Genomic DNA, 12,883 nt, shown 5'->3' with positions numbered 1-12,883 from the left:
ATAGTTTCTTTTCATAAATAATATTTAATAAAAAAATTAGTTCTTCTTTAAGGTATTTTAAATTTAATACCCCACTAAAATTATTAAAATTTACTATTCACAAATTTTCTAAAGGCGAATATATTAATATCATAAATTATTTTGAGAGCCAATTTTGTTTATTTTATTTCAGTAATGAAAAATCTGACTCTAAATTGAAATAATAAATTTCATATTATGTTAAGTCTACATCTCAAAGTTATTGGAATTTGCACACTCTCTTTTAATTTTATTTTTGTTTTTTCCCTCTACTTTTCAAAGGTTATAAATCCCTTTAAAAGTTACAAATAATTATTTATATGAATTACCATCCAAAGTTTTTAACTTATACTACTTTAATAGGAAAAAAGATCATCTAAACCCTAAATCCTACAACAACAGTGAGTTAGTAAAATAAGTAAATAACATTTCGTTAATTACTCTTAATGCATAGACTTGATAATGTATAGTTTCTTTTTTATTTTATTTTTTGGTCAGATGCCTCAAAATGAATTAGTTTCATGCAAAACATATATCTTTTTTGTTTCCTATGATACTCTTCTATTCGACCAATCAAAAACTAATGCTTTGCAAATTGAAATTTCATTTTAAAGTTACATGTAAAACAGATTTTTTTTTTTATTCATGGACAAACATATTTATCATCTGGAATCTTACCTAAATTTTTCGGCTCATATAAATCTTTATTAAGGGCCCATATTAATTTGAAAAAAAAAAGTTCACCATGAACAATTTATTTTGTAAAACAAATTCCCATCAAAAGAAAAAAGAAACTTTAAAATAATAATTTAGTTTCTTTTTTCAACAATGTGAGTGAGAGCTTGATGGCTTAGTATTCGATTTCTTAACCAGGAGATCAGAAGTTTGAATCCAATATTAAGCATAGAAAGTATTCAGGGATCAATCTTTTGCTCCTAATAAGTAGATGACCAATGACAAAAGGATTAATAATATGCGATTGATAGAATGTGTTATGAAAAATGTATATTACATTAAATATTTTTGTTTTTTTAATCTAACAACAAAATATAAAATATTATAGGCATTTCAATTCTAATAAAATATTTTCAATCTGACAAGCCAGTAATTAATCTGTGGTCGCAAATCTGATGAACTCTATTTAAAAGTTTACCGTTAGCCAATAAATTTTCAACACATATTTAAACACACGAGTGAGATCACCATTCCACTAACACAAATTGGTTTACTAAATATTTTATTTCTAATGGATCATGATCATCAGTTAATTAATTCACTGTACTCTATCAATAATTTATTAACTACCATGAGATCACCTAACAAAAGCGTTGACTTTTTTTAGAAAGACTTATTATATATAATATTCCAATTTGATGGCTCTTATACATACCTAATCTAATCTAATATAATATTTCAAGATAAACACATCAATTACTGATTCAAGCTTTTGGAAGAAGAAGAAAATGGTGATGAGGCAGAACATTAATTCTCTTGTAATTGGATCAATTGGAGCAGCACTGACCTTAGTAGCATATTCACAAACATTGATATCACCAACTCAATGCATCACTCTTGGCCTCTTTGTCCTCATGTTTGCCTTGCTTATAAGGGAAGGTCTCATATCTTTTTGATTATATATATTGTGTGTTTAATTTAATTTGTTGAAAATATATATAGTAAAGACTGAAGAGTTTAATTTCTTTTGGAAATTTTCAGACTTAATTATTATTTTTACTTAATTTTTCTTGCTCCGTGTTTTAATTGTTCATCAATCATAGATTCATAGCCCATGAAACTTGATAGGGTTGAAGGAAAAATACCTGATGTAATTTACATACTGCCTGATTTCTTTCTTCTTATGTATTAGGAAATAGGAATTGTCTTTATTGAAGCCGGTGAAATAAATATTGAGTTAATTAGAATGGTTTTATCTCTCCCCTCTCTTTATGTATAATTTATTTAATTTTGTTTTCCATATAGAGAATTTTATATTTTTGATAATTATCTAATCAGATTTATACATTTAAATAATTTTTTAAATAACAAATTAAAAAATTAATTATATTTATTAATATAATAATATACAATTAATTGTCAGTACAATACTCTTTTATATTGTCGGTAAAAATTAAATTTATGTATATACACTTGTTTACTCTTCTTCGTTCTTATATATAATCTACTGTTTTCATTTTTAATTTCTGAATACACAAACAAATTAACCATCACATTCTTTACAGAATATTTTTGAGTTATAGTTTTTGGTGATATTAGAATTGAATAACGAGTTTAATTAAAATGTGTTCTTAGTTCAAGATGTTAAGTTATTATTATTCTATTAGTAGAATTTTTTAATATTTAGTAAATACATAAATGTATTAAAATTTAAATTTTATAATTTTTATATAAAATATTTTTTTAATTAATAATTTTAATATAGATTTTTGAGACACATGTTAACTTAATTCTTAAATAATATAATTGATTATTCAAACACTAAATTGAACTATAATCTCACTTCATATATAGACTAACGGTAACTAACCTGACAATTTTAAAACCTTAAAGTCATATATTGAAACAAACAAATCATTTTTTTTTTTGTTCATTTTAGTTCTAAGTTTTTACCCATGTGACAGCATTGATTGTTGACCATGGAAAATCATGTTCTTAACAGTTGAAATATTAATTGTATGACTGGTCATAACTGCAACTCTGCAATACAAATGCATGCTTTATTTCCAAATATAGAACCCACTGTTTCTCCTCATCAACTTTGAGAAAATTCTTTCTTTCTATTATTCATTTCATCAAAATACTCCTACTTCCCAAGATTTTCTTATGCCCATAATTGATCCTTAATATTATTCTTTAATTTTCACATATGAGAAAGCAAATTGTAATTACGAACTAATTTTTATTTGTTTCACATATGTTTAATTTTGGATTAATTTATATCTGTTTGATTAGTAATTCTAATAATTCTATGTACTCTATGTACTCTAATTGTTTCACTTTGCTGTATTGAGCTTTTTAGTTCAAAAAAAATTACCAACTAATTTTTTTAATTATTTTTTTATCCTAAATCATCACCGTCCACCAAAATAAATAATTAATAATAATGGATTGGATTCTAAAGTAAGAGTTCACAACTAATTAATACTAATGGAAAAATTTTAAATATACCTAAGTATTTTAGTAATTTTAACCTTAATTTTAATTAATATATATTATATATATTTTTTATAATTAAAATCAATTAAATTAATAATAAAGAATGATTTAATATTGCACTAAACAAAACTAAAAATGTTAAGAAATGTTAATAAAATGCTTACTTCAGAAACATTGAGACTAGCAACGAGATGGATGTTAAGTTGTTAACATAATACACCTGCAAAATTCAGCAAGTCAAATCAAAGAAATCATTATGAAAAAAAAATTTATAGCTTCATTTTATACACATATATATGAACCTAGATACTACTGTTTTTAATAAGTTATGTCATGTATGTTGTTCTCAGCTAGCATTTGTGCAATTATTAGTTGATCAATCTCACCATTAATCATCATTCTCCCAAAGAATCAAGTGCTCTATGCCATATCATCAAAAATCTAGCATGAGAGAATCAGGCCTTAATGTAGCCAAAGACGACTTACCGACCAATGAGCTAATGAAATTGTCATGCCTAGTGAATTGTAAAATAATTCTAGGAGTTTATAGAAATTATCAAGATAAAGAAAAACTTGAAAATAACATATTAATAGTAGATTAAAACTCTAAATCAACAGATATTATTAGACAAAAAATTGAACATTAAAAAAATGACAATGAAAGGAGTTAGCAAGCATCATTTCTGAAAGAATATGCCGGCAAGTCATCCTTGGCTGCAATGCATGGCCTCATCCCCACATGCAAGACATTAGACGAAATTCAGAAAAACCAATTCAGGAAATTAAAAAAGAGCATCAATGACTGCCATAGTTACACAACAACATTCCTTATTTGAAGAAAACAGAGAAATAAAAGAAGCATGAAGCATGGATTATCCTCATAGAGGAGAAGAAGTGGATTGGACTTGAGTAATGCATTTGGGTTTGAACTTTGAAGCACAGAAAGAGTAAGGTTACTGGCCAAACTTTATATAAAGAAGAAATTGATTTCATATGATACTACCTGCCACTTGGATTGGGATTGCAAGTTGTCAACTAGAAGCATTAATAGTTGTATCACTCCTGAAGAGGGGGGCAGCCCAAAATAACTGGGCAATTGTTGTCATTTATCCAAAGGGGAAAAAATGTGAAAATGATGTGTAATCCGGAGGATTCTTATTGCTGGATTTGATGTGACTTTGCATGGCTAAATAACCTCACACAAATACAAATAATTTTTTACTTCACACTTCACATTGATACTCCTATACAAATTCTCATAAACAATCTTCTATATAAAAATAAAATAGCAAGGCCACGCTTGGTGTATTGAAATATTTAAAAGGAAAACATAATATCTTAATTCGACCATGCTAAGATATTAGTTGATGGTAAAACAAAATATATTAAAAAAATAAATAGAGATTTTTAGGAGTATAAATCATTTTACTTTTTCTTAGATGCACACCCACCCCACCACCCCTAGTTCAGAGTAGCTTCTCTTATCACCCCCCTCTATGGATCATTTAAGAGCTGATATAGACTTAAATTCAACACAGCATCTTACATGTACTATAGATTCAGTTGAAAAAGTGCTTTAATCAATTGGGTTAGGTGTATCTAATTTACTAGAATTCGGCTGTATAGAAAGAAGGAAAACATCTGAATGTTGTGTAGTAAATGGTAAACTTACCTCTGGAAAAGCTTAGAACTCATATTTAAAAAACACCAAAGCTTGTAGCATAGTAAGTAGTAACATATGATTGGAACTGTGCACTGCAGCATATTTTATTAGATTTCGCTTTAGAAACGCATTTGTTTAGTTATGCTGCCATGTAGCATGTTATACGTCATTTTAAATAATTAAAAAAAAACCTACAACAGATAAATCCAATTTTTGCAGTTTTACTCTTTTTAAGATAAAAATAAAAAAAGTATTCATCATTTAGGTCTTCAACTCTTTCCATGGTTTAATTTTTGTACATTACCCTTGATACTTCCCATAAATACTCAAATACAGTAAAGTACCATAATATGGCTGACGGAAAAACCTTGTCCTAACCGATCAAATATCAAATAATGGATTGAACTACCAAGTAGCAATCCTTTTGATAGAGTCCAAAAAGTAAACATTCCTTTGTAGACCCACGTGTTATCTTTATACGGCAGACGAATGAACACACGGGGCATATTTGATTCTCTATATTTTGGGGAGTTAAATCCAATAAACTTAAATTGAGAGATTAAACTGAGAACTTTGACATAATTCCAGCCAGGGACAGCGAGCTTTCAGATCTGAAACTCAAAACTATTATCACAACCCACAAATGTCATCATCAGAAATGCTTAGCAACATTATCTAGCATTGCTAAAACATGATTCGATAAATATGAAAATCTTCTTTTGCGGTTTACAACATAGATTTCTTTGGCGCAGAGTTTGCAAGGGACCAAACTACCAGGAAATTTAAAGCAATAGAACAATAGAATAAATCTGGGAACCAAATGTTAGCATTTTCCCAAAACATAAGGGAACCAACAATTCATCATTAGCTCCCCACAAAATAATCTTACACCCAGTAAGGCCTGCCATATGGAATTTCACAGAAGAAATCAAGTTGCATTAGGTTAAAACAACATATCAGCATAAACAATTAGGCACCGGAGTTCAATTTTTGAACAATATCTCCACAGATCATCAAGGGGGCATGCCAACATATGTGATTTAGATTTGGGTGCATGACACCAAACATGAAAAGAACGTTGGGGCTTGGGTACTAGCTAGAATACCTTCAACCTTGTAAAAGGTCAACAACACACAGACAGTAATTAAGAAGACTAACATCTATGCACTGTGCGGAAATCGATTGACCTAAAAAACACCGATATGTTCTTTTCTCTTCTATTTTTTTTTTTAATTTTATTTTATGAATAGCTAGCAGGTACTCTAAAATGGTTTGAGCAATAAAAAACAAGGCAGCTGGATTCTAATCAAGTTAAAAACAAAAGAAAACCCTACAGTGCTTAAATAATTAGGAATATCTTAGGCATATATCCTATTGGCTGATTGTCAAAGATCATTTAAGTAATCCGATGCTTTCCTTAACCAAGTAAGTCTTGAATCCTTAGCCAAGTTAATTCTTGATTTGAAAATTCATTTAACAGCATAACTCAGAGCAGCTTTCATACCTTTTAGTGGAAATGTGTAGTCCCAAAAAGTAATCAAAATCATGCATAAGAATGAATTTTCACAGTAAACTAATGTGAAACACCTTTACCTGCTTTAGATGATATAGGCAAACAGTAGCACCTGCAATAAAGATGAAACCAAAACTACACCAAATTCTAAAATTTAAGGTCAATTGCGAAGAAATCAGTGTCGTATCATAAAAGCTAAATACTGCAGGTGACAATGAACCGTCAGAAAATAAGACCCAAAATCAATCATACAAGTATACAAGTGTGGGATGACTGTAGCTACATGGTAATCTCAGTTCGGACGACAAATGAACCAGAAAAAGACAAAATAGAAACAAAGGCAAGCCAACTTTGTAGGTTCTTGGGAGCATAAGTTATCAAGCTTGGAAGGTAAGGTAAAATGGACATGGCCAATTTCAATAGTCTCCACATATAGGTTTGGTCCTCTAGGTAGATGCATCAAGGTGGGCCATAAGTTTGTCAAACCCTGGTTCATCTGGTCTTCTGGTTTAGGCAGTAGGCGGGCTGCAGGCTTCACAGATCTCAGCTGTTTGGATGGGAAGGGAAAGGGAACAAAGGGAAAAGAAGAGCATCAGAATTCTAAATGGGTCACCGGTCAGAGTAAGATATCATCACATCAATCTCTTATACTAATGTGACTGCCTTATAGGAAGTTGCCAGATAAAAGATAGTGAAAATAGAAACATACCTGCAGACACGCATCAAGTTTAATAAGCATGATTTCTCCTCCTAGAAAGACTGCTCTGACTAGACAACCTGGCAACAGATACTATCAGAACTGACCATTCAGGAACACTTGAAATAAAAGGGAAAAACATATCAGTAGCTGTGGTTTCTTCACAAAAAGATACCAAATAAGGAAACTTCTAACTTCATTCCAGAAATTATTCAGCATCAAAGAGCTTTCTAGAAAACATTTCCTGGTAAATGATGTTATCCAAGAGGATATATTAAGTTCAAAACATCTTATAGTACTGCAAATTTTGAACTTTTATAATACGGGAGAAAGAAAAAACTACCTTAACAAGTTTCAAACAGAGACCATACTGGTGCAAAACCAAACCCAGTCATACAAAAATAATCACAGCAGTAATCTTTGATTCAAAACTAGAGAAGTCATCATATGACGGCTTCATTCAAAGAGTATAATAGTCTACGGTGACAATTGTACGTGATGGACATGAACATAAAACTAAAGGAAAAATTCAGATAACAGTGAAGGTTGGCTACCCAGTGCTAGGCCGTCCCAAAGAATAACTTCCATAAGCCCCATAGAGACTGCTGCCACCAAGCTACAGGTAGATGGAAACACATTCAAACATCAAATGGGAAATATTAATTTACTCAACAAATTCAACTATGTTATGTTTTTCCTCAAACTTTGTGTACAAGTACCTGTGAGCCTCCATAGCTTCCATATGCATCACCAGCTGCTAAATCACTAGAGCCTCCGTATCCACTTGAATATGAATGTCCACGCCCATGTCTTTTACCCTCTCTACTATCATAGCCATCTGATCCATCAGCTGAAACAGGAACATATGGCAGGACTGGAAGGAATGTGTTGACGGCACCCTCCCTATCAAAAATATTTGCTCTCAACCGTGTAAGCACTTGCACAAGAGCCTCCTTAGCAACATCAAGATCTCCTGAAATCTAAACGGGGGGCAGAAAAGATAAAAACAATTATAGGACAGAATGTTTGCACCATTATTGTACAATCTAAAACATTACCAAAATAAAGCATGAAAATACCCTTACCTGTACCATTTCATCATCATCAGATGCAATTTTCGGAAGATTGTCCTTTGACAGTATACGTATGTTAGCTTTTGTAAGCCTTCTCATCTCAGTTATGATAGATCCTCCTTTACCAATAAGGCAACCGATTCGAGAGGTTGACACTAACAGTCTGGTAGTGAAAGAGATGATTCCCGAATCTCTTTCAACTTTCTCACTGCAACGCGGTTGCAAGCGCACAGCTGCTCCTATTGTTGGAGAAAATGTTTCTTCAAAGAACTGAGATAGCAAAATTTAACAAACTATCACAATAGAGAACAGAATCATCTATTAATATCCCCTGAGAATTCAACAAGAATACTTCAAAAGAATAAAATGAAAAATTGTACACTACGTAATAGATAATCTACCTCTTGTTGCATCGTTAAATACTTCAAAAGAATAAAATGAAAAATTGTACACTAGGTAATAGATAATCTACCTCTTTTGTTGCAATTGTTATTAAGCATTCATCAGCTTCACTTGTTGAACTATCAACTTTTATTGTTGCCCCAGACTCTTGTCTAATTTGATTGATTATAACACCACCTTTGCCTATGACACCGCCAATGTTACCAATTGGACACACCAATCGAACAGAAAATTCCTTTGAAGATGTTTCATCCCTTGGAGCTGAGTACAAGGACCGTGGCCAATCACCTGCTTCCCCTTTATACCCCCCATATGCACCCATAAGAGGAGCTATCCCCACAATTGGAGCCCCTGCAGTTGGACCCATAAGTGAGCCACCAGCAGGGTATACACTCGGAACAGCAGAAGTAAGCAGATGCTGAGATCTTGAAGGGTTATCATGAAGTCGAGATGCAATTTGATAAAGAGCCTTCTTCACAACAGCAGCATCACCAGAAATCTGGAGTTCCAATAACAATACAAAGCATATGTATTAAAGAAAAGTACATGATGATGATACTTTCTAGATATCTAACATCATCCAAAAATGTATATAAGAAAGAAAACTTGAGAAGAAAATTTGTTATCAAGCCATCCAAATAGGGAGTGAACTACTAGCCTCATTGCCCCAATAAATAGTAAAGTGAATAAGAACTGAAATATCAGCTGAAACAAATCATATTCATAAAATTAATATTCATAGTAAAAGAAAAGCCAATGAATGCAATAAGCAAGTAAAGCAAGTCCAGTTTACCTGCACAAGTTCATCAGAGTTCAAGGCACACAAAGGTAAATGTTCATCCTTCAATATACGAATCTGTGCACCAGTATCACTGCGTATGCTCTGTACTATCTGCCCGCCTTTTCCAATGACACAACCAATCTGATCAGACGGAACTAACAGCTTAGCATGTACTTGGTGACCAATATCATCGTCCAGATCACCATGTAAGTCCTCAGCAATCACTCTGTCATGAATCTTAAAAAGAGCATCCATAGCAGGAGACACGTAATTGCCACTATCCTCAAAAGCATTAGTCTCATCGCTGACACTGTAGATAGTAACGACTCGCTCATCACAACCCGATACAGTCTCACCAATCCTAATCTTCGATTTAGTGTCTATCCTCAATTGCTTAACAATCTCACCTCCCCTACCAATGACACTGCCAATCTTTCTGGCAGGGCACAAATAGCGGTACACAGTGTCTTCTGGATCAATCACAAACTGCTCTCTGTCATCACCTGCATTCCTCCTCTTATTTCCTCCATTTTCATAGTCAGAATGCGGACGGGGACGCTTACCATAATTGCTCCTATGGCCAGCCATCAGATCAAAATCTTGATACCCTGCAAAAGTTTCACAAATTGCAACACAAAGGTCAGAAGAGAATGAACAATAAAGTAATTAGGCCAAAATTCTACTTCAAAACATGACAGCAATCAACAACAAAAATATAACGTCACATAAACTACACAACCATGCCCAACCCCAAACAATTTATTCAATCAAACACATCACAAAATTCTCAAAAAGAGAGTGACATCATCTATTGATAAATGATTCAAAGTTGACCAATTTCCGAAAGCATAAAGCGGAAAACATCGGCATTTTAGGGTTAGTTATTTCAGCAGAAATCACGATCAAAAAGTCAAATTCCCAAAGTACCAATTAAGGAGAGAAAAATAAAGGAAAATATTTACACGACGAACAAGATCCATATTTTATTGCCTTGCAGAGAGCAACTAAAATCAAATTTAAGGAGTTTTGTTTTGACAACTCTAATATTGATACAGATATGGCTGGGAAATATAGCAAAAATAAATAAATAGAAAACCTTTTGGAATGTAATGCAATGCGTGGGAGGGAAGAGAAAACTAAAGAGGAAGAAAGTGGAAAGGGCAAATACGAAGAAAGGTTCAGATCTGAGAGAGGAAAGAGGCTTACAGGCTACAGCAGAAGGCAGAAAAGGGTGTTGACGCTTCAACGCAGTCTTGAACTCGTCGTTTCGCTTCGTTTAGAACGTGAGACCAAGAGACGAAGGTAAAATTAATACTCTGCAAAATATTTTTTTTTTTGGACTGGATGCAAAATAATTTAATTAAAAGCTTGTTTGGATGAGTTTTTAAAAGAACTAGTTTTATCTCCCGTCGGGAATTAAAATTATAATTTTAAATAAATATTATTCAATAAAAATATAAATTAAATTATTTTAAAATAATTGATATAGATATATTATATAAATAATAATATTTAATATGTAATTTAAGAGTTAAATTAAATTTTAATTTTTTTAAAAATAGTAAAAAATAATAATTTTTTTTAGTTAACATATTATTTGTATTTTTTATATGTAATTAATTTAATGAATAAGTTTATTATTACTTTTTTACTAAAAAAAATATCAGCTTATATTTCTTATATTTAAATTGAGGTCAATTAATTTAGTTTATTTTCATTTTAAATTTACATTTCAATTGGTGAACTCTAAACTTAATATGATTAATCTAACCACAATAAACATTAATGATAAAGTAACTTATTTTATATGCAATTCATCACTATATTCTATAAATATATGATATTGTGCACTCTAAAAAATACTAATTTAAATATTGAGATCAATTAACCTATTAATTATGTTCATTTTACCTAAATAAATTAACAACCGTAAGCACTAATCAGATAACGACTCTTTTATTTCTTTATATGCAATTCATAATCTATATATTCTATATATATCATGAATATTGGTGCACTCTAAAAATAATGATTTAAAGATTGAGGTCAATTAACCTAATACTTATGTTCATTATAAACCCTATATCTCAATTGGTAAATCCTAAAATTTACATGAGTAAGTTAACTATTATAGTGATTTTTTTTTTATACGTAATTCATCACCTATATTTTATAGATACTATGAGTAATGGTGAAGTATAAAGAAATACAAATTTAAACGTTAAGGTCAAATATGATAGTGGTTTAGTGTATTTGAATTATTAAATACATATCCTAATTGATTAGTGAATATAAAAGATTGGTGAAATAAAAGATGCTCATTAAATGTTGAGGTCAAATATAATAGTAGTTTAGTGTTGTTTGAATTATTAAATTTACATATATCATAATTAATTAAATTATTTTTCTTAACCAATTATCTAATGTGAATATTAGATCCTTGAGTTGAATACTAAATTATCCAAACATAACTTTAAAAGAAATTTATAATACAATAATAAAACTTATAAATTTCAGGTTGAGCTTAAGGAAAAAATCACTTAAAAACAAACCTGATAATGGCGACACAAGAAAAAAAATTAGTACGTATAATGTCTAACAAATAAAGCATTAAAATTAAAAAAAATCATAACAAATATTTTTGTATTATTTAAGATATACATAAAAATTTAAAATTTGTTACTTTGAATTTAGTCCATGTAAATACATTTAAAAAAAGTTAAGATCATATTTAAAATTTAAAATAAAAATTATTTTATTTAAATTTGTCAAAATTTAATAATCAAAATGAATAATGTAAAAACATTTAAAATGCAAGATATAATAATATTTTATTTTAAATAAATTTAATTTAAAATTTAATGCAATTTTAATTTTTTTTTTTTAGGACTTGGTGCCAACAAAGTTAACCCAAACGAAAAAATCAGAATACGCATTGAAATTCAACCCACCCGAAACTTAAACTATCTTGAAACCCGCCCCACCTGTGATTCTGCATCTTAAGTTCTTAACTAAATTCTTTTGCTGGGAGAGATACAACAAACCTAGATCCAGGCAACAGTTGCTGCCGACCAGCCATCCTCTTTGGAGCCATCTTATAAATGACTATATATGTTCTATGTCATTAGATTTATGTTTTATTGAGACTTATGTTATTGTAATGGATGAAATTGTTATGTATGCTAGAATGTTGGATTGTTGATGGGATTGTTATAAATTTATGTTTTCCTTCTTGAGCTGCGTTGTGATCAATGTTCTGAAAATCAGAACAGATTGACCGGTCAAATCAGTCTGACCGTAAACGATTGCTTAGGCGGTTTGGGTTATTAGTAGAAACCGGATACAAATTGCTGAACCGGTCGGGAACCAGCCGGAAAATCAGACCGGGACCTGGTCGGTTTACAGGAAACGACGCCGTTTCCTTTGTTGAACGGAAAAAAGGGATTGCACGCGTTTGGCTCCCCTTTCCAACTCCTTCCTTAGTCATCAGCAAAATGCCTAGCCTCCACCAAAGAAAGCAAACCTAGCCTCCACCAATATTGTCGCCGTCTGTCGGAGTGAG

At 31.0% G+C, this 12,883-nt stretch overlaps 2 protein-coding genes across 3 annotated transcripts; one reads left to right on the top strand and one right to left on the bottom strand.

The window, feature by feature from the left end:
- Positions 1–1,430: 1,430 nt before the first annotated feature.
- LOC130957647 (uncharacterized) lies at positions 1,431–1,973 on the top strand (the record flags this gene model as incomplete). Its single annotated transcript, XM_057884497.1, has 1 exon — positions 1,431–1,973. A coding segment is annotated over one exon (219 nt), but the record flags the coding sequence as incomplete, so codon positions are not given.
- Positions 1,974–6,513: 4,540 nt separating this feature from the next.
- On the bottom strand, positions 6,514–10,665 carry LOC130957971 (KH domain-containing protein At4g18375). 2 transcript variants are annotated; one of them, XM_057884840.1, is made up of 8 exons: positions 10,528–10,665; positions 9,334–9,929; positions 8,611–9,039; positions 8,151–8,408; positions 7,785–8,045; positions 7,620–7,681; positions 7,078–7,145; positions 6,514–6,915 (listed from the first exon to the last, which is right to left on the bottom strand). In XM_057884840.1, exons 2-7 carry the CDS (start codon positions 9,907–9,909, stop codon positions 7,097–7,099), a joined length of 1,635 nt encoding a protein of 544 aa, XP_057740823.1. In that variant the 5' UTR covers positions 9,910–9,929; positions 10,528–10,665; the 3' UTR covers positions 6,514–6,915; positions 7,078–7,096. The 2 variants fall into 2 exon arrangements, with proteins under 2 accessions (XP_057740823.1, XP_057740824.1); XM_057884841.1 differs by having other exon boundaries at positions 10,418–10,544.
- Positions 10,666–12,883: the final 2,218 nt, after the last annotated feature.

The sequence above is a fragment of the Arachis stenosperma genome, chromosome 10, assembly GCF_014773155.1.
Source record: "Arachis stenosperma cultivar V10309 chromosome 10, arast.V10309.gnm1.PFL2, whole genome shotgun sequence".
Classification (NCBI taxonomy): Eukaryota; Viridiplantae; Streptophyta; class Magnoliopsida; order Fabales; family Fabaceae; genus Arachis; species Arachis stenosperma.
This window is presented reverse-complemented; position numbering and strand designations above follow the sequence as displayed.